Genomic DNA, 25,963 nt, shown 5'->3' with positions numbered 1-25,963 from the left:
CAAATGAGGGGTAAGCGTTTGTCTAAAATAGATGATCTGACTGATTGCATCATGAAAAAACAATTTCATTTGAAATTGTAATCAGTATGTTGGCCAGAAAAATTGCAATCAGATAATATCCTCACATTTTTTTATCCTCAGTTTGAGTTGGAGGAAGTCTGGGGATTTGGGGGGAAATTCTAAGAAGACTTGATCCCTGTCTTAAAGAATAAGGGTTGTGATATTCTAGATTTGTATTATTGTGGGCAAATCCCAAGAAAGGGCCACATCTAACAAGTTAATCCCAGTAACAGTTATTGGTCTACGTATCCAAAATGCTGATATATCTTCTTCCTCTGTGACATACTGTGGAGCTCCATCACTGAGCCACACTGTTGCACTGGGTGACATGTTCCGTTTATTTTGACTCAATCCTAAATACACCGTCCTGCAGCCTGAAATACTCTCCAGAGCACCGAATGTGTAATGATCTGCCGCTGGAAATAATCCCCCAAAAATGCTACATTTCTTTAGGGCTGTGCTCGATCGAAGAAATTCTTAGTCGACTAACACTCATTCAATTGTATCGACTAATCGATTAGTTGATTTAATCGACAGATCTGTAAATCTGAGTTTCTCCGCAAAGAATCATGCAAAGGCACATGGAAATTAGTCATTCAGCATGAAAAAAGCATAAAACATGACTAATTGACTAAAGAAATCTAAGTTGACTAAGTCCAAAACAACCGATTAATCGACTAATTGACTAAGAGGGAGCAGCCCTACATTTCTTCCTGTTTGAGTTATGTTTGCTCGATTAAACAGTGCCTGGCTGATTTAGGAAATGACAGAGCTTTAAAAAATAAAAAAAATAAAACCGATATACTGTATATGCGTGAGCCATTTTTATGAATATGTCTTCAGTAGGAACCAATGGGATGGGGAATGTGAGTGTCACCAACAGCGCAGGGTAGTCAGTAGTCAGTAGTCATTGTCATGTTGTGACATGACACTGACTACACTGACCACACTGTCATGAATGTGTCATAACCTTATAAACAACCCAAACAATGTCAACTTGTTATGACAAAAACGGAATTACCCTTAATGACAGAAGTCATAAACGTGTATGACTTGTTTATAATGTCCAACCAGAAGTGCAAAAAAAAAGCAGAAAAGTCTAATGCGATATTCAAGTATAGACAGGTGTTGCATAGGCAGGACAATAAATATATTGCAGTGTTATAAGAGCAGAATAAATAATGTTATGACAGTGTAATTTCACTCTTATGTCGATACCTTCAAGTAAAATGTTACCGAAAGATTTACGAGGCAGCCAAACGTATTGTTGGTTTTGGTATTTACTGAGGTATTATTTAGATCATAGTTTGGACAATGTGTTACAAAGTAGTTTTTTTTATTATTTATTATTTGTTATTCTCTCTCACCGTGGTTTCTATTGTTTCCGTCTCCAGGTATATTTTGGTCACAGTGGGTCCAGTGTTCACGGAAGAGATGTGGCGGTTGGCCTGCTGTGCTCTGCAGGATGCTTTCTCTGCTACGCTAGAGCCTGTCAAGGTACGCGCACACACACACACACACACACACACACACACACACACACACACACACACACACACACACACACATAAACAAAACTGCAGGCAGTTGCAGATTAAGTTGTGTATAATAAAATGGCATACATCATGCTCTTGTGTCACAAGTCAGCAGACACACAAATGTAAAAAGGTACGGAAATTTGGTTACACTTTACTTGAAGGTATCTACATAAGAGTGACATGACACTGTCATGAATGTGTCATAAACAAGTCATAAACGTTCATGACATAACGCGTTTGTCAGTAAGTCTCATTCGGTTTTTGTCATGAGAAGTTAGGGTTAGAGTTAGGGTTCATGTGACATGACTGTGTCATGACAGTGTCATGTCACTCTTATGTAGATACCTTCAAGTAAAGTGTTATTGAAAATGTGCACATTTAGAAACACACTCAACAGGCCAGTCCACTGTAGTAAACCGCATAATCCATCCCCAATCTGAAGCTGCTGGTTGGGACAGAAGTAATCTGAAAGCCTTTGCTGTTAATGCTGTCAACATGCTACCACTCCACGTTAAGCTTGATAACCCCAGTTACCCTCACACACACACACACACACACACACACACACACACACACACACACACACGCTCACGCACGCACACACACACACCGAGAGAGTCCTGCTGTGTCAGTGTTTTTTTTCTGTTCCATCTCTCTTTTCTCCGCTAAACTGATTAAAGAAAATGCTGCCTCAAAGCTTCCATATCTGGGCTAGGAAATCCAAATCATTTGTCTTGACGACTGCACATAAATGCATCTCAATGTTTAACATACAAGAGCTGCGACCTGAATTTTGTTCACAAAACCACAAACAATGCTTTAAGGTACACATATGTGTATGTCTTAAACATAAGCAGTACAAACAGACAGACACAATTTTGCCTAAAAAGGTGTTGTCTAAAGTTGGCAGCATTATCTGTCTGATCATCCATCTGAACGGAGAATAAAACCAATCTGACCAGGCATTCCGTGCCAACTTTTGGTAGTTTTTGGTACTGCAAGCATTTTATTGCTGGTTACCTATAGAGCTGCAAAAGATGAATCGATTAGTTGTCAACTATTAAATGGCAACTTTTAATAGTTTAATCGGCAACTATTTTAGTTGCCGATTCATTCAAAAAGTAACATTTTCTCTGATTCCAGCTTCTTAAATGTGAATATTTTCTAGTTTCTTCTCTCCTCTCTGTGTGGACTAAGTTGAGCTGGGGTTAAAAACCTGCTGAGTCATACTGTATGAGACAATTTCCCAGAATGCTCAACTTTGTGAGAAATGAGGAGTCTATGTTCATTTGTTAATTTTCGTACCTGCTTGGGGGATGTGCGTGTGCGTGTGCGTGTGCGTGTGCGTGTGTGTGTGTGTGTGTGTGTTAAATAGAGGTGACATTGGCAGGCATTCTATTGGTGGATGTTTTGTGTTCATGCAGTCCTGTGGCAACTGACTGCAGCTAAGCTGCTTTACAGCTTAGAGCCACATCTGTGTGTGTGTGTGTGTGTGTGTGTGTGTGTGTGTGTGTGTGTGTGTGTGTGTGTGTGTGTGTGTGTGTGTGTGTGTGTGTGTGTGTGTGTGTGTGTGTGTGTGTGTGTGTGTGTGTGTGTGTGTGTGTGTATGATGATGATGATGATGATGATGATGATTTCACCACCATTGACAGATTTTCCTTGCCCAGCAGATATGATTTTAGGACTGTAACTGACCAAATGAGCTTTGTGGTTATTTTCTGGGCTATGTTCTCAATCTCCTTAGCAACACTTAAAAAAACAACAACAAGAAAAATATATATATATATATATATATATATATATATATATATATATATATATATATATATATAATAGGTGTGATGTCCTTTGTTTTATTCTTTGTTCGTTTATGAACTTCACTTCTCAAGTCACTGCTTTGGCTACCAATTCTTTCTCAGAATCAACTTCAAATGTCTAATGTCCATAAACCACAGAGCGGTTTAGGTCCCAGATTCTTCTCAAACCTCCCGACCCAGTCAGCTGCTTCTGGACGACTGGCTGCTCCCAAGGTCAAAACTAAACACGGGTGAAGCTGCGTTTAGCTTTTACGCTGCTAAATGTGGAACAAATGTAGCAGAAGGGCTAAGACCTTCTTTCAAATCAAATCCAAGCTAAAGAGCTACCGGTTTACCATTGCTTTTAATTCATCTTCTTTTCAGTCAAATGTACTTTGTTAGTTTCTTTTGGTTGTTTTATTCTGTGCTTTTGCTTGCTTGCTTCTATTGTTCTCATTGTTCTACTCTGTGTGTGTTTTTGCTTGTTTTCTTTCATGGTTTTTATTAGGGTGGGACGGTATGCTTTTTGTCCTGATTCGATTCTTTAACGATTAGGGCTGCACAATTAATCTCAATTGTATCGAAATTAGAGGTAGACTGATTAATCGGCACCGATAGTTGATTGGTGGAACTATCGTTATCGGCAAAAATCCATACCGATAGTTTTTCCTGGTTGCGTCCGTTGCTGGAGCGACTGAGAAGCGCACGCTGTCATTCATTACACAGTACACAGAGCTGAGAAGGCTCTGCTGGCATCATGCATTACAATATACGATAGCTCCTCTAGAGGCGAAATAAAAACTATCACTGATGCCTCATGTTGTTTATTTTCGACACGTGTTACTGCGCGCTGCACGGAGAGCACATGCTTATTTTAGTTTTTTTGTTTCAGTTTGAATTAATGTCTTTTATTGACATCAATATTTATATATTTATTTCATTTAGCATGTTTTCATGGTTCAGTACAGTTTTTTTATTTTTATAATAAAGTTCAGCACTGTTTTACTTGGAGTGTCATGTTTGTTTTTATCCAGTATCAATTCTAAATACTATCGGTCGATTAATCGGTTATCGGCAAATATGGCCCAAACTAGCTATCGGTATCGGTAAAATCCACTATCAGTCGACCTCTAATCGAAATCGCAATATGGACTAGTGCAATAATTAATTAAAGTGCATCAACATAAACAAAATTGCAAAGGCAAACACTTTCTCTAAGTGAAAAGTCACTGTGCAGTGTGCAACAAAGATTGTTAAACATCCAAATTATTTATACTGTATTTGGATTAAAAAAAATCGAAAACAAAATGTCCCAGCCCTAATTGCAACATCAGTCAAAATAATCACAATTTGACATTCCCTCATATCGTGCAGCCCTGTTCACAATACATGGGTGGCGATTGGATTTGTATTGTGATTTTCATTTATTGCGATTTGTGATTTTCGATTGTGATTTTCCACAAAAACAAAAGTTGCTTAAATACACTTCTAGAGACAATATTTCATGAGACATATCTAAAAACTACTTGTTTTCTGATGTGCACATCACATGTCAGTCAGTCAGTCTGACTTTTATTTCATTTGTAAAGAAGTACATCACATGGATTATCGGTCAGAAAACGGATATGATGTAGTCCCCATCGGCGGTACAGTATAAACAGAAAATATTTAGGTGAATCATTGGTCAAAAAAATTAATAGAAAATATTGATTCTGGGAAAAGAATTAATTAAAAAAATCATCGCAGAAAAATCACGATACATATGATTTTTTATATATTTCTTTTCCCCCACCCCTAGTTTTTGTCATTTGTTTTTTGTGCTTTTCCCTGTGTAATGTGTGAAGCCCATTGGGTATGAAATGTCTTCTATAAACACGTGTCTCCTTGGTGAAGCAGTTTGTGGGGAAATTTATCTTACAGATAAACAACTAAGTCAAAGGTTATTAAAATAAAACGCTCCCTTTTAATGTATGAAATCTCAACATATGGCTCAGCATGCTCTTAACCACATGCAGTCATTTTGTGTATGTAACAGCTTTTGTTGGACCGCTAATGGTTTTGTTTTACATCATATCTATTTAGTTCTTATGGCAGTTTATGTAAGAGCTGCTGTGATCCAGATGCTTTTACAGCTGCGATTACATATTGATCTGTAACTTTGAGTTTTTCATGTTTTAAATGTGTGTAGATAGATTACATGTCAAATAGTAAAATGGGACATATAACTAGCAATTTAATTACTTTTTCGTACTGCTTTTTGATGATGTTAATAAAAATACATTTTATTTATAACACATTTTACATTTAAAAAAAATCTTAAAGTGATAAAGGTTAAAAGCGTCAGTATAAAAGCATGAAAAGGGTTGCCTGGATAGCTCAGTTGGTAGAGCGTGCACACACATGCAGGCTCAGTCCTCGACGCAGTCGCTGCGGGTTTGGTTCCGACCTGAGGCCATTTGCTGCACGTCATTCCACCTCTCTCCACTTTCGTGTCTAAGCTGTCCTGTCCAATAAAGGCCTAAAATGCCAAAAGAATTACATAAAAACGGGAGACTAAAAGCAGCAAATGTTCTTAAAGGTGCAATATGTAATACTGGATTAAATATGTCATCAGATATTAAGGTAACATGCTAAGCTGAAATGCTATGTTTTCTGACATCAATGCTAATGGCAGTAATTTCTCCTTTTGAAATTTCCGTTCCGTGACAGAATGTCTGTTTGTGTTTTGGCCTGTGTGTCGGTATCAACTGCCCATTCTGAAAGCCGGGCCGGGTTGCCAGATATACCTGTTATAACGCAAACCCAGCGCGCTACAGCGGTAGTACAGCCATGGAAGCTGCAAACAAACTAACGGAATCAACGGAGATAGATTCTACCCAACCTAAAAAAAAAAACCTTGCCATGTTTCTAACAGTTGCGTGACCAGAGACATTGAGTCATTTTAACATTTGTGTACTTACATTAAATTAAGTGATCCCGACTGGTCAGCCCATAACTGCTAACGTTACCGGAGGACCAGGCAAGCGGGCCACGGGTGTTTACAACGTGTAGCCTGTTCAGCAACCGTAGCCGACAGCGGTGAGTTATTTTAAGCCAAGAAAGGATGGCTATAAATCGGAACAGAGGACCGTGAGTCTTTAGCGGTTGTTTCCTTAAAGTGCTCATATTATGCTTTTTGGCGTTTCCCCTTTCCTTTATTGTGTTCTATATCTTTTTTGTGCACGTTATAGGTTTACAAAGTGAAAAAGCCCAAAGCCCCCAAAGGGACTTACCATCTCCAACAGAAAACTCTGTTCACCAACTGCTCCAAACAGCTCTATTGTAGTCCAGCCTTTACTTCAGAGACCAACGTGGTCACTTTGGAACACACGTTATAATGCTCACCTAGCTGCTAGCATGGCACGACCTCATACTCTGCTTCTGACTGGCTAGTAGTCCTTACCTAGGTACTGTCAGGGCAAGCCCTCATACTCTGCTTCTGACTGGCTAGTAGTCCTTACCTAGGTACTGTCAGGGCACGCCCTCATACTCTGCTTCTGACTGGCTAGTAGTCCTTACCTAGGTACTGTCAGGGCACGCCCTCATACTCTGCTTCTGACTGGCTAGTAGTCCTTACCTAGGTACTGTCAGGGCACGCCCTCATACTCTGCTTCTGACTGGCTAGTAGTCTTTACCTAGGTACTGTCAGGGCAAGTCCTCATACTCTGCTTCTGACTGGCTAGCAGTCCTTACCTAGGTACTGTCAGGGCACGCCCTCAGCCTCTGCTTCTGACTGGCTAGTAGTCTTTACCTAGGTACTGTCAGGGCAAGTCCTCATACTCTGCTTCTGACTGGCTAGTAGTCCTTACCTAGGTACTGTCAGGGCACGCCCTCAGCCTCTGCTTCTGACTGGCTAGTAGTCCTTATCTAGGTACTGTAAGGGCACGCCCTCATACTCTGCCTCTGACTGGCTAGTAATCCTTACCTAGCTACTGAGCATGTGCAACTTCCAACAAAGATGGAACAGAAGTGCGATGTCTCACTCTGTAGCTAAAACAGAGAGCTCAACACACAGGGTGAAAAGAGGAGCTGCAGCAATGTGCAGTACAACAAAAAGATGGTGTTTTCTGAAAATGAAACCATGTAAACCTATTCTGGTATAACCTCTAAATACAATGAACCGGAAAATGAGCATAATTTCAATTTAAGATGTCGGTCAGTGGGGTAGAGAAGACTGCGAGGTAGTGGTGTTTTTAGCGGCTGTTGCCATCATTTTAATCCGAGATAGGGTGGTTGTCAGTCGGGTACAGAGCTCCGTGTGAGCGCAGGCTTTTATGACTGTCAATATAGCCAGCATCTAACGTTAGCTACTCCGCTGTGCTCTGGAGTAATGTCCAGCTGTGTATGACTAGCGTCTTGCAACACTGATGCCGTGTTCTCAACCTGGCAACCTCCGTCAGCTTCAGGTCAGGGGCGGGGGAGGGGGAGTAACTATTTAAATTATGGCCATTTGCCAGTGAAAAGATCTGCATAAATACCCGGGTGCAGCTGAAATAACTAAAGAGAAGGTCTAGTGTTTGTAGAACACCGGCAGCCCTCAGCATAAAGCTGACAGTCAATCCCTAACGTGTCCTTATCCTTTCACACACGTCAACACGTGACCCCTGACTGGGTCTTATAGGAAAGCTGATTCTTCTATAAGCGCTGCATTCAGGTCACATTCGTATAACATAATATATATACTGTATTAAACAATCAAATCAGGAAGGAAATTAAAACAAATTTGTATCTGCTGGCCACAGTAATAGTTAGGTGATTGACTCACCGGCTTTCACCATTTTACCAGAGTGTATAATATAATGGAAATAAAAAGCATGGATAAAGTCTATGTACTGTATACCGTGTAGTGTAAGTTTCAGGGTTGTTTTGCTTCTTGTTTTATTTGATTTATGTATTTAGGGAATATATATATATATATATATATATATATATATATATATATATATATATATATATATATATATATATATATATATATATATATATATATATGTATACATATATACAGTACAGGCCAAAAGTTTGGACACACCTCCTCATTCAATGTGTTTCTTTATTTTCATGACTATTTACATTGTAGATTCTCACCAAAGGCATCAAAACTATGAATGAACACATATGGAATTATGTACTTAACAAAAAAGTGTGAAATAACTGAAAACATGTCTTATATTTTAGATTCTTCTAAGTAGCCACCCTTTGCTTTTTATTGATAACTCTGCAAACCCTTGGTGTTCTCTCAATGAGCTTCATGAGGTAGTCACCTGAAATGGTTTTCACTTCACAGGTGTGCTTTGTCAGGGTTAATTAGTGGAATTTTTTCCCTTATTAATAAAAAAGCAAAGGGTGGCTACTTTGAGGAATGAGTGATCCATATTTAGCTGCCAGTGGAGCTGCTGTCCCTTCTCCTAGGAGAACTACCAGCTTCTCCTCTGATGTTAACATTGGGAAATTGGCAAATGTTTTTGCTATTTTTCCAAAGTGTAAATATCTTGGTGAATAGAATTTTTCACAGTGGAGGAGGAAGTGTAGCTCTTTTTTTCTAACTCCCCTGTTGAGCAGTGAGCACATAATACGCTCCTCTCTGGGCAGCCATGTCTGTCTGAGTCTTCCTGTCTCTACGGCCAGTTGGTGGTCACTGAGCCTGTCTCTCTCTCTCTCTCTCTCTGACCTGTCTGTCTGAGTCTTCCTGTCTCTACGGCCAGTTGGTGGTCACTGAGCTTGTATTTAGTCAGGATCTGTCTCTGTGTGCAGATACTCAGCCAATTCATATTCTCTGTCAAGAGTCAGATAACAATTTAGTCTACTTTGTGTTTTTGTTTGACTTTTCCAATGTTCTAAATATAGATATTTTGAATGATTCATAATCGGTTTTGTGCTGTTGTGTTATGTTGAACCAGTGCTGATGGGAGCCGGGTTAGTTAGCTTCACCATCAGCTGACTGATGGGACTGTCTCTTGGGTTTTAAGTGCTTTGAAATGAAGTGTGTCTTTTTGGCTTAAATTAAGCTATCTCCAAAATGTAATAGCTTGTTTCTGTGTATTTATATACTACTAAACTGTACTATACTAATACTCTATATCTCTCTGTGTCTCCCTGTGTCTCTCTCTCTCTCTCTCTCTCTGTCTCTCTGTAGAACCTTCTGGCATGTTTCCACAGCGGTTCAGACAGTTTTTCGGGAGACGCCTGTGAGGTGAAGGTGGCCGCTCCGTCCCACTCTGCTGCAGCTGAGGCGGAGTACTGGCGGATCAAAGCCATGGCTCAGCAGGTCAGTAGGACTTAAAACTTTAGTGCGTAGCTTTTTTTATATAGTAATAAATGTCCGTTACATTCAAGCCGTCGCCAAATGAGTTGCTACAAAGCTAATGAAGACCATCAGCTCCACACAACGCTCTCTGGATTTCTCAGTAGGACTATGTTCAGAAGATTGTGGCGTCCGGCCACTTTCACATGCAGAGTCCATCATGTTTTTTTAATCCCCCGTGTCCTCCTTGGTTACTAGCAGCTGCGCGGAGGAGGGGTGGGGGGGCGGGGGTGGTGTGCGATCACGGAAGGCCTGTAACGGACCTTCATTAATATCAAAAAGTTACGCACTAAAGCTTCAAGCAAAGATCAAATAGAATTTAGGGATGCACCGATGCATCGGCTGAACATCGGTAACGGGCGATATTTGCCTCGTTAACTGCCATCGGCCATCGGGAAATAAAAATGACATTCGCCGATGATTATATGTCTCATGAACGCTGTGCTCAGGACAAACTTTTTTTCCCTCTTTTTATTTGGGCGGGGGAAGATACCGAGACGGAAGAAGGCACCCGCGCACTCTCCTCAGTAACTTAGATTAAACAAAGAAGATGGCGGTCGTGTGGCAATATTTTACAGTTTCAGAGAAAGATCAGCGTTTTGCAGTTTGCAATACGTGTTCCATTGAAATTTCAAGAGGGGGTGCTGTTAGAAAGTCATTAAACACAACAAATCTCATTGGACATTTGAGAAGCAGGCACGAGGCGGGGTACGGCGATTACCTGCAAGCTGACCAAAAACGGAAAAATGAAGCCGCCAAGAAAGCGCAAACCCCCGGTAAGACTCAGACTTCAATTTACACGGCGTTTGAGAAAGCCAAACAGCTGCCTCCAGACAGCGCCGAAGCCAAACAAATAACAAACAAGGTGAACAAAGTTCTCTGTAGTGGAGGACGTGGGTTTTCGGAGTCTGATGAAGTTTATGGAGCCACGCTACACGCTGCCGAGCCGGCGTCACTTTGCCGAGGTCTGTCTCCCCGAAATCCACAACATTGTGGCCACGCACATTCATGAGCTACTGGCTTGCGACATCGCTGCAATCAGTTTCCCCACAGATATATGGAGTTCAGATGTAAGCCCTGTGAGCATGCTTAGCCTCACGGCACAGTGGATTGATGAGGACTTCAACCTGGTGAAGGCAGTGTTGCACTCCCAGGAGTTCGCAGGTACCCACTCAACATCTGCCATCTCGGTGGCATTTGAGAACATGTTCCAGACGTGGAAAATCGACAAAACCAAAGTGCATGCTGTCGTGAGAGATAATGCTAGGAATATGACGAAAGCTATGATGGACAGTGGTCTGGCTAGTTTTGGCTGCATGGCGCACACACTGCAACTGGCAATTCATGACGGTGTTTTTAGCCAGCGCAGCCTCACGGATGTTGTGGCTATTTGCCGAAAAATCGTCGCCCACTTTTAACACTCACCCCTCGCCTATTCCTGTTTCCAGGCTGTGCAGATCCAGTTGGGAATGAAACCAAAAAGGCTACAGCAAGGTGTTTCCACTCGCTGGAATAGTACATTTTACATGATGGAGAACTTGCTGGAACAAAAGCGCGCACTTGCTACATATGCCGCAGACTACGACCTCCCGGCCACTCTCAGTGCGCACCAGTGGCAATTAATTGAAAACTTTATAACACTCCTCTCCCCATTTGAACAATTGACGAGAGAAGTTAGCTCATCAGAAGCATCAGCTGCAGATGTCATCCCCTCTGTGACAGCCCTGAGACGTCTTCTGAGTAAGCAGGCTGACGCAGACCACGGCGTTAAAACAACAAAGACCTCATTATTAGAGGCTGTAAATAGACGCTTCGATCAAATCCAGTACGATCCCATGTTCTGCATTGCCACCTATTTGGATCCCAGATACAAGGATCGTTACTTTGATGAGGATGTTAAACAACACGCTCGAGAAATACTTGAGGCACACCTGTTGCCTGCTGCCGGTGCAGAGGATGGGACGCGCGATGGAGAGCGCGCACATCACACAGAGCGCAAGAGGCAACGATCCGACAGAGCAGGGCCCTCCCTGCATGATGTGTTTGAGGAGATTCTGGAAGAAAAAGGACCAGAGAGGACAAGTACCTCTGTATCCCAACAACTGGGTATTTTCCTGGCAGAGACCACTATTCCCAGATGTGAGAGCGCACTCTGCTATTGGAGAAATAACCACCTGCGTTTTCCAGAACTCGCACAAATGGCACGCCAATACCTTAGTGCGCCATGCACCAGCACCGAGAGTGAGCGGTTATTCAGCTCTGTGTCTCATGTCTTGGATGAAAAGAGAAATAGGCTTTGCTGTGACAAGGCAGAGATGCTTATCTTTGTAAAGAAAAACATGCATCTTATTAAGAAGTAGGCCAGAGATTCAGCAGGTGACTTATGTGTCAGATCAGAAGTGGAGGTACTGTTTTTGTTTTATAAGATGCCCCATGTTCCAGCCTGTGAGTTCTGAAACATTGCAATGTTTTATTCTGTAAGAGAAATACACAAGGTAAAAGATAGCCCTATTTATGTTTGTATTTATGAATAACATAATTTATTTATTTTAATAACATTATTTATTTATTTTAATAACATTATTTATTTATTTTAATAACATTATTTATTTATTTCACTTGTTTTTGCATTTACACTTGATGTATTTTTTTATTTATTTATCATTTATTGGGCCATGGAAATAATGTAATTGAGTAAGTTTTTGTTTATCAGGCTAAAACCACTCAAATAATTTTGTTGGGCAATGTACTGAAACAATCTTTTCATTGATTAGTTAGCAGTCAAAGGTTTTTGAATGTTATTTTTCAGAAAATAACTTGTCATAAATAAGGTTATAACTAAACCAGAAAGTGACATTAAAGGTTGTTTTTGTTTCATAAATTGGTCTGATTGAATTTGTGCTCATTCTAAGATAGTGTGATCAAGAGCCGAAAGACTTGTATGTTTCCGTGGCACAAAAGAAGGAATAAATAACAAAAAGAAAAAACATCAGCATCGGCCAAGTTGTTATGTTAAACATCGGTATCGGTATCGGCCCAGAATTTCCCAATCGGTGCATCCCTAATAGAATTAAACGCACAAATTAAACTTCAATAAGCAAACATGTGGCTTTATTGTCACAACGACTAACGTGTCCTCTCTGGGTCCCAGGTCTTTATGTTGGACACCCAGTGCTCGCCGAAGACGCCCAACAACAAGGAGGGCTTTGAGCACGCTCAGTCCTGCGTTCTCATCATCGAGCTGCCGACAGACCAGCAGGCCAACGGACACACACAGAAGAGGTGGACAACACACACACACACACACACACACACACACACAGAAGCACGTTCGGCTCCACATGTGATGATAATTATCCGACATTCATTTCCGGGATTGTTCAGGTGCCATCTGAATATCTGTCACCTTCCTCTTCCTTTGTGTTGGCGTTCTAACCTCCGGTGGATTTGTGAGGACTATGGTTAACTGCTCCTCAGATCTCTGCAGGGTAAATCCAGACAGCTAGCTAGACTATCTGTCCTATCTGAGTTTTCTCTCGCACGACTACAACAACTTTTGAACGTACACACGTTCCACCAAAACAAGTTCCTTCCCGAGGCTATTTTGCAGAGGCTCCATGCGGAGCTTAGCGCCGCCCAAGACGATTGTGATTGGTTTAAAGAAATGCCAATAAACCAGAGCACGTTTTTCTCCCATCCAGGAATGCTGTGTGGACTAACCAGTCCCTCCTTGGCAGCGCTGTGTTTTATTTTGCCTTTCGGGTTGCTGCTTATTTTTATATGAAAAGCCCAGATGGAATGTGCATGGAAGCACATTTTGTCTCGTCTTTGCGGTACTTTTCTTACAATGTGCCCGGCTCTTTAGTTAACAGCTGTTTTGTAGACTTTTTTTTTTTTAGATGTTAGCTGGAGTTCAGAAGTATATTTCCTCTGTCAGTAACTTGGAAGAACAGTTTGTGTTCACATGATGCAAATTTTCAAAATCGGGAAAGCCAGATTTGCAACAAGAAAGTACATCAATGTATTTTTGTTTGGACATTAATAACAAACAAATTAACTCACACCTTACTCTCACTAACTGTCTTTGCTTGTCTTTCTGCTGCTGTGCTTCCAGGAAAATTGGGTAAGGCTGTTTTTCTGTGACATCTGTGACTTTGTGCTGGTCAGTTTTAACAGTATGAAAAATGTCCACACAGAGTACAGTATGGCTCTGCATGCAAACAAACTTGTTCACCTGTAGAGCTGTACTGTGTGGAGACAATAGTATCGTGTGATACATTTCTTTATTGTATGAGATGTGATATATCCTGAAATTTGTGTCGAATTTGCTGTTTAGTGAAATGAAAAGCACTTGCAAATTTTTTTTTTTAATTTAAAAGGTAATGGTAATTATGAAATCATATTTTCCACATGTCTTTTATGGATTCTGCCTTCTGACAATGCGGCCCCTAATGAGTTTAATGTGGAAATTGACAAAACTAATCAAACAAATATGATCCATTGTGCAGGTGTGTGTGTGTGTGTGTGTGTGTGTGTGTGTTAAGACGGGGGATTTTGGTTTTGCCTGTAGTGTCTCCCCTTAATTATAACGTATATAAAGCTAAATAATTTATTTCAGAAGCCAAAATACAGTAACTGATAAATAGGTTTATCACAGCCTGGTTACACTAATAAAGTGGTTATTTCTTACTTAAGGCAAAAGATTGTCCTTACTCATTTAAGAACAAAATAAATGTGATTTGACCAGCATCCATCCCTGTTTCTGAATCCTGCAGGATCCCCTTCAGGACCATCGTGGTGAGCCTGCTGTCCCACCAGGTCCTGCTCCAAAACCTCTACGACATCCTGCTGGAGGAGTTTGTCAAGCATCCCGACGGAACCGAAAGCGTCACCCCCGTGACCTCTGACCCCAGCCGGGCCGCGGCAGGCTTCCTGCGCTACATCTCCATGGCTAATTTAGCCATAATCCTGGATCTGCTGCTGGACTCTTACAGGTGACTGCAACGAGAAAATCAGCCACATACCGGTCTTAAAAACTCAAACCTTTAGGCTTTAAAAAATGTTAAATTCGCCAAACTATTGTGTTTTAGGTCTTAAATAATTTATGCTATAACCACGACGTTTCACTTCCGAGATTGCTCCGTTGCCCCTGGTATGTCCCTCATATTCACCCGGATGTCCGTTACCTTCCTCTTCCTTTGTGTTGGCGTTCTAACCTCCGGTGGATTTGTGAGGACTATGGTTAACTGCTCCTTAGATCTCTGCAGGGTAAATCCAGACAGCTAGCTAGACTATCTGTCCTATCTGAGTTTTCTGTTGCACGACTAAAACAACCTTTGAACGTACACATGTTCCACCAAAACAAATTCCTTCCTGAGACTATTTTGCAGAGGCACTGTGGCTCCGTCCGGCGCTTGGCCCCGCCCCAAGACGATTGTGATTGGTTTAAAGAAATGCCAATAAACCAGAGCACGTTTTTCTGCCATCCAGGAGTGCTGTATGGACTAGCCAGACCCTCCTTTGCAGCGCTGTGGAGAAAGGTCTGGTAATGAGAGACTATAAATAATTTTAAACAGGTCTTAGTTTTCCTACATCTATGCAACGCTATCTCTGATGTTTTTTTTGTTTTTTGTTTTTTTTATTTCATGGGGTTGTAGTTCTTTCTTTTGCTAGTCCAAATATAATTTCGCTGTATTAAGACTACTAATGACCAACATTCAACTTATATTGCAGCCAATCAGCTTTGGTGTAATTAGCGCGAGTCGCTTTCAGATTGTACCACAGACATAAGATGGTTTTTGTTCTTCAGCTTTGGGGAAGTCCACGTTTGGAGATACTAAAAAAACAGAATTTAGGGCTTAGTTGATGTTGTGATTAAGGTCTTAAATTTCATTCATCAAGGTCTCTTAAATTTGACATGGTGAAAGTCAAAAAAAGCTGTAACTATTTCAAATGTTGCCGTACAGTAAATAGTCTCAGAAATAATTGCGATTGACAACGTTTTTGTTTCTTTTAGTCAAATTGTATGTATGTATTACTTTTTTCTAAAACAAATTAAAGCTTTGAATGAATCCCAGGATATGTCATTTTTGTTAATAACACAAGTACACGGCCTATGAAGTAAACCACACCTGTTTAATATTACAAAACGTAATTGTTTCTTAATTTAACATCCATCTTCGTCCGCTTATCTGGGGTCGGGGTCGCGGGGGGAGCAGCTCCAGCAGGGGACCCCAAACTTCCCTTTCCCGAGCCACATTAATCAGCTCCGACTGGGGGATCCCGAGGCGTTCCCAGGCCAGGTTGGAGATATAATCCCTCCACCTAGTCCTGGGTCTTCCCCAAGGCCTCCTCCCAGCTGGACGTGCCTGGAACACCTCCCTAGGGAGGCGCCCAGGGGGCATCCTTACCAGATGCCCGAACCACCTCAACTGGCTCCTTTCGACGCAAAGGAGCAGCGGCTCTACTCCGAGCTCCTCACGGATGACTGAGCTTCTCACCCTATCTCTAAGGGAGACGCCAGCCACCCTCCTGAGGAAACCCATTTCGGCCGCTTGTACCCTGGATCTCATTCTTTCGGTCATGACCCAGCCTTCATGACCATAGGTGAGGGTAGGAACGAAAATTGACCGGTTGATCAAAAGCTTTGCCTTCTGGCTCAGCTCTCTTTTCGTCACAACGGTGCGATAGATTGAATGTAATACCGCACCCGCTGCACCGATTCTCCGACCAATCTCCCGCTCCATTGTCCCCTCACTTGCGAACAAGACCCCAAGGTACTTGAACTCCTTCACCTGGGGTAAGGACTCATTCCCTACCTGAAGTAGGCACTCCATTGGTTTCCTGCTGAGAACCATGGCCTCAGATTTAGAGGTGCTGATCCTCATCTAAGCTGCTTCACACTCAGATGCCATCAGGACCACATCATCTGCAAAAAGCAGCGATGAGATCCCCAGCCCACCAAACTGCAACCCCTCTCCACTCTGACTCATACGCCTTCTCCAGATCTACAAAACACATGTAGACCCGATGGGCATACTCCCAGGCTCCCTCCAGGATCCTTGCGAGAGTGAAGAGCTGGTCCGTTGTTCCACGACCACGATGGAATCCACATTGTTCCTCTTCAACCCGAGGTTCGACTATCGGCCGAACCCTCCTTTCCAGCACCTTGGAGTAAACTTTACCAGGAAGGCTGAGAAGTGTGATATCCCAGTAATTGGCACACACCCTCTGGTCCCCCTTTTTGAACAGGGGAACCAACACCTCGGTCTGGTATGCCATATACCATCAAGAGTTATACCCCTTAGGACTAATGTTAGCAATTCATTGCAACAAAGATGACATGCATACGATATGCGGATGACTGTGTCATATGAATCTGTAATCCGGCTGGTAATAATGCTGATCAGCTTCACACTCTGACTAATCTCCTGATCTCTTCTTCTTCTTCTGCAGGACAGCGCGGGACTTTGACACCCGGCCCGGTCTGAAGTACCTGCTGATGAAGGTGTCGGGGGTTTCTGGCGCGGCTAATCTGTACCGTCAGTCCACCATGAGCTTCAACCTGTACTTCCAGGCCCTGCTGTGCGCCACACTGAGCCAGGCCGACAGCATGACCGCACAGCAGGTAGAAACCCATCATCCAAACTCCTCCGTTGTTTTTAACTGAATGTTAAAAACCTTTAGTTTAAAGCTGCACTAATACATTTTATACCAGCAATGCTTTTTGTGTGAAACTCGTTGTGACCTATCCACAGAGAGTTATCACCTGACTCTGAAGTTCCCCTCAGCAACACAGAGCCTTTTAGGGTCTTTCAGCTTATTGTTCAAGTTTCACAGAGCCAAACTTAAATAGTTTCTGATGAATCCACTTTATTCAACCTACTCAGCACCAAACAGCAGACAAAGTTAGAGACTAGTTGCTCCACCTTTTTCACCTTAGACAGTCCTTCCAGAAAAAGTTTTTTTGTGATTGTTGCGGGCAAAAAACCTTGATTATACGGCACGTTTTCTTAAAAAATGTTTATATTATATTTATTATATAATATTTATGCAAAAACTGTGGTTTGATGAAAAAGAGGAAAAAAATGTGATTTCTACTAATGACACACTGTAGCAGTCACATATTAACACCTTAGCAACCACGTAGCGACACATCAGCTACAGATGCAACCACTAACGCGTCGTTAGGAAATCAAAATTTCACATTTGAACCTTTCATCGTATTTAGGTGAAGAGGATGCTGTATGAGGAAGAGGAGGGGAGCTCTGACTCTTCTCACCCTGGCTCTGCTTCCTCAGAGGACGAAGACATCTTTGAAGAAACAGCACAGGTGATGCACGCACACACACACACACACACACACACACACACACACACACACACACACACACACACACACACACACACACATTATTCTTCTGTGTCAACTTGACCCTGGCCATAAAACTCTTATGTAACTAGTTTTTCTGCCTACGTGGTGTTCTGAACAATGTTCAGAACTATATCTGGAAGTCAATCCAACTGCCTGCTATCTAATTGTTTGGAAGAGCATGAGGCGTTTGAGTGACCTCATGTGGGGGATGGTGGTTGCTGGGATGTCCAATGAGAAGTGTGGGTCTGTTATGTGGCTATGGGTAAAAGGACCGAATGCTGAAGGAAGGGGAGTCATTTTTCTGCAGAAAAATACCCGGGGTCTTTCAATTAAATAAAGATCTTATTATTGCGCCATCCGGTCTCCCTGAACAAATCGGCTTAAAGAAAATCCACAACAGTAGCATCATCCTCGGGGTTCCAACCCACACGCAGACGTGGACGAGCATCGCTGCTTCAGAGCAGAGCGGGGAAAGGACCGTCATTTTGCTTCATGTCTTGTTCGCCGTAAGCGAACACCTAATAGAGCTTTTTCACAGCAGACATGTTGACATGTCAGAGTAGGAGAAGCACAGGTGTATTGAAAATTAATGATGGCTGCATTCCACTTAGGAGAGACCCTGGTATTAAACCATTAATGATGGCTGCATTCCACTTAGGAGAGACCCTGGTATTAAACCATTAATGATGGCTGCATTCCACTTAGGAGAGACCCTGGTATTAAACCATTAATGATGGCTGCATTCCACTTAGGAGAGGTCCTGGTATTAAACCATTAATGATGGCTGCATTCCACTTTGGAGAGGCCCTGGTATTAAACCATTACTGATGGCTGCAGTGTGTGTAAACCATTACTGATGGCTGCATTCCACTTAGGAGAGGCCCTGGTATTGTTCATGCTGACTCACTGAAATATCTTACTGGAACACTTGATGGAATTGAGCCATCGTTAAGGTTATCAATTTCAGTTGTGAATTTTCCTACTATGACAAGTCAACATGTCTGCTGGGAAAAAGGTCCATCCTATCGTACCAAATGTTAAAAACAAACATGACTACTGTTAGCAATGCGGCGGCGACGCGCACTGAGCTCAGGCCCGTACACGGGAGTTGTAGAGTACGCGCAGCGGGGCGAGGAGGCATTTCATTGGTTCTTTCCAAGCGGAGCCAGTGATTGGTGGGTGTTTTTTACAGGATTACAGCAGCTACAGATGACAGATATTTTTCACTCCTTTTTCAGAGCCCATAAGTTATTTATTGCTGTCGGGGTAGAGAGACCATTTCAGACAATATACAAAGAAGTGCATGTTGGAAAGAGTCACCAACCCTGCCTTTTAAAGGTCACACTGATTGACAGGTGACCACAGAAACAAAAGTAAATAAATGATAAATGAAAGACTTGCCTGGATTAGAACGTCTTCTTTATTAGTAAATTAGTTCCAGTTTATCAAGCCCAGTCCTCAGAGGGTTTCACCTGGTAATGGAACAAGGAAGATGAATTTCTAATATCATAATATGAAAAAAAAAACAATCATCCACTTTACTCTTGTGTTTCCTTCCGGCAGGTCAGCCCCCCCCGCGGCCGGGATAAGCGCCACCACTGGCGGGCGCCCGTCCCGTCCCTCAGCGTGCAGCCGGTGAGCAGCGCGGACTGGGCCTGGCTGGTCAAACGCCTCTACAAGCTGTGCATGGATCTGTGCAACAGCTACATTCAGATGCACCGCGACCTGGAGAGCACGCTGGAGGACATGGCGCTGCTGAGGGGAGGAGCGGGAGGCGGGGGAGAGCACGTCTTCTTCCTGCCCCTCTTCCAGTCGGAGACGTCCACCCCGACTTCGGTGGGCGGGCTGTCGGCACAGGGGACGCTGTCGGAGGAAGGCGGGTACAGGGGTCAGGCGGCAGACAGGGCAGCGTCGCCGGGAGACACGCCCACACCCAGCCCAGGATTCAGGTCTGACTTTAGCAGTTGTTGTGTCCGTATAATGGCCACTGGTCTCCACACTATGAACTCATTACGCACTTATCCATGTGATGGACCTGAGGTGCTTTTATTTCGGTCTCTACAGCTGTCTCCACCTGCAAGGGGTGGGAGAAAAAAAATCAATTCACGTATGTATCGTGATTTATTTTTTTTGTGACGATTTTTTAAATCCATTTTCCCCATAATCCATCATTTTTATTTATTTTTCTACCAATGATTCCCTTAAATATTTTCTGTCTATATGGTCCCGCTGACGGTAACCAAATCATATCCGTTTACAGCAAAGCAGATGGAAAGACGAAAAATGCAGAAAATCCACGTGACGTTCTTCTTTAGAGATTAAATAAAAAAATAAAATGTGATGTGCATTCTTCTTAGTGTAGTATTCAACTTTTGTTTTTGTTAAAGAAGGGGAAAAAAATAATCTCAATACTATCGAATCGCAATACTTCTAGAATCGCAATAAATGAAAATCGTGATACATATTCAATCTGCAGCCATGTATCGGGAAAGAATCAAAATCTGCAAAAAGCGTAGAAAGCATATCCTCCCAGCCCTATGGAGTGCGGATTGGGCCGTCATTTTTCTGTCCGAGCCCGGCCCGCGTCCCACACAGTTAAAATCAAATTTTTTTCTCATACTAATGACACATGTACATGTACACATGTATGTTTGTTTGTGTGGAAAGCTTTTATTAAGCAACTGTAGGAAGGCATTGGGAAATGTCAACAGATGAGCGCATCAGCGCACACGGGGCAACAAGCGCACGTTAACACAAGCGCGCTCCTACATAATAAGCCATTTTAAATTTAAAATGTTCAATGCCTTATTGTGCTGATGTGTCTGAGCCCGATCCGCACATCGTTTCTAAACATCTGTCCGAACCCGGCCCAGCCCTAGCGGTACCTCGGTTCAGGTATCCATCCTCTACAGTCCTAGCACCTGCCACGTAACAGCTGGCGCTTCACTTGTGCACTAGCGTGTGACCCCACGGATGTGTTTAAAGTTACACATTCAAATTGCGCGTGCATTTGACTGAACACACAGGCCTCAGTTTAAATCAATCATAACGCTTCAGCATACAGTATTTTCATGACCTGGGGTTATTGATATAACAAATATAGAGTCCTGTGTGTAAATAGAATCCTGTTGGCGCCACAGAACGTATGCTGCGTGTAGCAGACACACTCCCTCATACTGTACAGTACAGTAGGCTACACATTAGGCATGGGCCGGTTGCCGGTTTCAAGGTATACCGCCTACTACACATCAGATGATTTCTCAGGGCAGTAAACCGCTTCGTTGTCCAAAATCACTGCTCCTTCTGGTGGATAGATGCACCATTGCAACTGGTTTTCCACACACAGAGCTTAGGGGTGTTGCCGGTCGTCCCCGAGCTCATTACGTCATCGCGGTTTTTTTTATTGTTTTTTTTCCTGCCAGGGACCAGTCACGGACCTGCCGTGGCCCCAGCACGGAGGGAGCAGACATTTTAGATTGCTTTATCTGTATACAGTATGTGTTGGTCAGTTTTGTCTGCTTGCATGACAATCCCATTTTGCAGCAAAAAAATTGAAGTGAGAGGAACAAACAGAGAAATGTGTCTTTTTTAGATTTAAAGAAAAAAAGAAAAGAGTCCTTTGGGGACATAATTTGAAGTTGGACAAAAATCGAAGAAATTGCAATATATCGCAGAATATTTTCTAAATCGCAATATCATCTGACGTGACAGGTACAAGTACAGTGATAATATGGTATCGTGGGGGCGTCTGGTGTTACATAACTCACTCAGTCACCTGTCCAATTAAAGCGACCCTTTCCTCTGTCTTGGCAGCTGCACGGGCAGTCTGCCCCACCACTTCAGGTCCGGAGGCGAGAGGAGGGACTCCGGCCTCACAGGAAGCTCTGCAGGCGCAGCTCCTGTCAGCGCCGGCCCAGGAAGGAGAAAGGAATGGTGGGAAAGCGCCGGGAACAAACTGTACACCATCGCCACGGACAAAACCATCAGCAAGCTGATGATGGAGTACAAACGCCGGAAACAGCAGCAGCAGGCGCAGCCGCCGCAGCAGCAGAGCCACGTCAACCTGTTTATGAAGGAGCAGGGCCGTGCGGCGGGGGCGGCAGCAGGAGGAGGAGGCGGGGGTGGGGAGAGGAGGGGCCCCGTGGAGCCACAAAGGGCCCTGCAGAGGCCCCAACATCTGGTGGACCAGCAGGGTCCCGCTCTGAGGCACTCGGTCAGCGCGGGGCCGGAGGTCCTGAGGCAGGAGAAGAGACCTCGGTCAGCATCCACCATCAGCTCCCACAGCATCTCGCTGAGGGACTCGGAGGCTCAGATACAGGTACATGGCGCCGGGAATTACAATAGAAAAAGAGACGTTTTAAAGGGGCGCTATGCAGCTTTGGCAATTTCTTTGCTTTTTTCTCACATTTTGCTCGCAGGTTTCTCTATAGAGCTCCCCCTACAGCTTCGGAGTACATATTTGGCAACGCTGTCGTAAGGCTTGGCGAACTACACAGAGAAACGGCCAAACTGTCACTGCCCGATGTGAGTCGAGCGCAGATTTGAGTCGCGCATGCGTCACTTTGCGACGAGTAGCCTACAAGATGCTAACGGCTTTTTGAGCTAACGTTAGCAATCAAACAATCATAGATAGCTACAACATTTTTGAAATGACTGCTGCTGCTGGCTACAAGTTAGCAATCAAACATAACAAATGCTGTTACTTGAATGGCGTTTTGAGCTAACGTTAGCAATCTAACAATCATAGACAGCTAAAACGTTTTTTAAAATGACTGCTAGCTACAAGTTAGCAATCAAACACAACAAAGGCTGTCACTTGAATGGCATTTTGAGCTAACGTTAGCAATCAAACAATCCTAGATAGCTAAAACGTTTTTGAAATGATTTCCGTCTTCTGTTATTGTATGTAAAGAGAAAAGTTAATTATTTTATGGATTTCACAAATTTCAGTAAGACACGTTATGCAGTAAAACGTTTAAATCTGAGTATGTGCAACTCACATCTGCGCTCAACTCACATCGGGCAGTGACAAAACAACTACAGAAACGAACGTGTTTGCTAACGACTATGCTAACATCTCTAGTAAGCTTGTAAGCCCTGTAACAGACAGCGATCATAATCAAAACCTTTACAGACAATAGCAAACATCCTGAGGTCACAATAATAAGAAATATAAAGATTAAACCGAGTTTATCCCAAAGATAGTTACAAGTGCAACAGCAGGAACGCCAGGTCAGCGTCGGATTTGCAGGCTTCTGTTTGTCTCAGTTCTCGCCATTTACAACATAAATCATTTGTAGCCAAATGTCTGTCACCTAATTACAGTAAATCAGTTTAGATCTAAGTAAGAGAACATCTATTATTTTGCGCTGTCTTTGTGAGGTCCTATTAGAGTTTAAGACAGAAATTGAGGATTTTTTTGTAGGCAATATAGTATGAAAGACCGCACAAAGATGGATGTGCAGATGTATGTGTGTTTGTTGATGTGAGGAATGACGTTCGGTTGTCCAGGGTTCAAATGTGGCCCCATCCACCGGCCAAATGGCTGGTGAAGTATAGATTAGCTTCACTCACCAGCCCCCAAAAACAACAGTGATCTGTTGAGTGGCTAGTAACATTGTGTGTGTGTGTGTGTGTGTGTGTGTGTGTGTGTGTGTGTGTGTGTGTGTGTGTGTGTGTGTGTGTGTGTGTGTGTGTGTGTGTGTGTGTGTGTGTGTGTGTGCGCGCGCGCATCTGCACGTTTGTGTGTCCGTTGTCTATGTGTGTGTGCGTGTTTGTGCGTGTGTCCGTTGTCTCTGTGTGTGTGTGTGTGTGTGTGTGTGTGTGTGTGCGCGTGTGTGCATGTGTGTGTTTTTGGAACAGGAAGTGTTTGGTTTTCCACATTTGTATTGAAAAGAACAACAATCACCAGAGAGGTTTCTGATAGGCTGGGTGATACGGAGAAAATCAAATATCACAATTTTTTAATTTTTTTGGGTAAATGGGTTACAAACAGACGTTTCCACAGTAAAGTGTTTTATGTCTGCTTTGTTATAAAAAAAAACAACTGGTTTGTCTCCCTGTTGCAGGCGTGGACCAACATGGTCTTGACTCTCCTGAACCAGGTCCTCCTGCTGTCAGACTCCTCCTTCCTGGCGCTCCAGCCGGCCCTCTACCCCTGCCTCAGCCAGCTGTCCTGCCACGTGACCGACGCTCGCGTCCGCCAGGCGCTGCGCGAGTGGCTGGGCCGTGTCGGCAGGCTCTATGACATCATCGCGTGACGTCGCAGCGGAGAAACAAAAAAAAAAAAACAACGCCGTGCGGAAGAGCGCCAGTCTGTCGGGTCAGTGAAGGACGTAAAACAGATGCAGAAGACTGGTTTGATGCCGTCCGTCCAATGGCACAGCTGCGCGGTAGATTGTAAAAGGGTTTGATTGGCTGATGATGGCACTGCAAAGGCAGACTGTGACATCACAATCCCAATTCAACTGGTGGAACGAGATTGATGGAGTGATGATAAAAAAAAATGGATTTGTGGCATTTTTGAAGAACACTGGCAAACATGGTTCTTTGTCTATAATAGAAATGCGTTTGAGAAGTGAATGTGTCCAGTTCTGCCTCTTGTTCTTCAGTTGAAGTTGTTCATTTTCCACACACACACACACACACACACACACACACACACACACACACACACACACACACACACACACACACACACACACACGTAAAGCTTTTAATATGATTTGCTTATTAGTTTGAAAAATTGATTTGCAGAATTGCTCCTAATCTTGTCACAGTATTGTCATATCGCCACAATATGCTTCCACTAAGCTCATAAATACGTAATTACATTAATGTGGAGGCAGACACAAAGCTTGATTTATGTATCAATGACTTTTTTTTTTTTTTTTCTTTTTACACACCGTGGCATGGACTTTGTTATCGAGTATTGTGTACTTTTGGTGGCAACGGTACAGACTACTACATTTTTGGTAAGTCTATATCCACGGCGTTCCACTTCTGGGATTGCTCCAGTGCCGCAGGAAAATCCTGCTGGATTCATGTCTTTTCGCCGATGTCCGTTTTTCCTTCCTCTTTCTTTGTGTTGGTGTTCTAACCTCCGGTGGATTTGTGAGGACTATGGTTAACTGCTCCTCAGATCTCTGCAGGGTAAATCCAGACAGCTAGCTAGACTATCTGTCCTATCTGAGTTTTCTGTCGCAACTTTTGAACATACACGTTCCACCAAAACAAGTTCCTTCCCGAGGCTATTTTGCGGAGCTTAGCGCCGCCGGTGACTATTGTGATTGGTTTAAAGAAATGCCAATAAACCAGAGCAGCTTTTTCTCCCATCCCAGAATGCTGTGTGGACTAGCCAGACCCTCCTCCGCAGCGCTGTGGAGGAAGGTCCGGCAAAGCAAGACTAGATTTTTGGTGTCATGACATCCCTAATACGTAGAGACCGACCCTACAACGTAGCCTGACGTGCACCTTCCCCACGACGCGGCGATGCACTACTCGTTTCCGGTTTCTCCGTCTCCACCTTTCGTAATTCATCCATGTGCCGGAGTAGGTAGTCGCTCCGAAGATACCCGCCATCACTCCTTCACTTGCTCCACCACACACTCGCCACGCGCACACACACACACACATACACATATACCAGCTCTGCTATTCTTTTAAAGATATACGCTAGAACGACGCAAACACACCAGCGCACAAGTGTAGAGCAAAGAAAAACTGAGACTGGCTCATTGAAACCAAAACTCTACAGGATACCTTTTAAGGAAAATGTTCGTTGTTTTTTTTTAACCCCGGGGCGTATTTTCATTCTGAACCGCGGCTGGCCTGCAAATTCACTTTCTCAACA

General features: G+C 43.2%; 1 protein-coding gene across 1 annotated transcript in view; it reads left to right on the top strand.

The window, feature by feature from the left end:
* Positions 1–25,221, top strand: part of arfgef3 (ARFGEF family member 3) — an 88,930-nt gene extending 63,709 nt beyond the window's left edge. Inside the window, exons 34-42 of the mRNA XM_028604057.1 lie at positions 1,455–1,557; positions 9,570–9,701; positions 12,889–13,019; positions 14,513–14,731; positions 17,193–17,364; positions 17,968–18,069; positions 19,675–20,060; positions 21,925–22,429; positions 24,180–25,221. Of these exons, the coding sequence (XP_028459858.1) occupies positions 1,455–1,557; positions 9,570–9,701; positions 12,889–13,019; positions 14,513–14,731; positions 17,193–17,364; positions 17,968–18,069; positions 19,675–20,060; positions 21,925–22,429; positions 24,180–24,371 (1,942 nt within the window). The 3' untranslated portion in view covers positions 24,372–25,221. The remainder of the gene's footprint in view (positions 1–1,454; positions 1,558–9,569; positions 9,702–12,888; positions 13,020–14,512; positions 14,732–17,192; positions 17,365–17,967; positions 18,070–19,674; positions 20,061–21,924; positions 22,430–24,179) is intronic.
* The last annotated feature ends 742 nt before the right edge of the window (positions 25,222–25,963 follow it).

This window comes from Perca flavescens, chromosome 17 (genome assembly GCF_004354835.1).
Source record: "Perca flavescens isolate YP-PL-M2 chromosome 17, PFLA_1.0, whole genome shotgun sequence".
NCBI lineage: Eukaryota > Metazoa > Chordata > Actinopteri > Perciformes > Percidae > Perca > Perca flavescens.
This window is presented reverse-complemented; position numbering and strand designations above follow the sequence as displayed.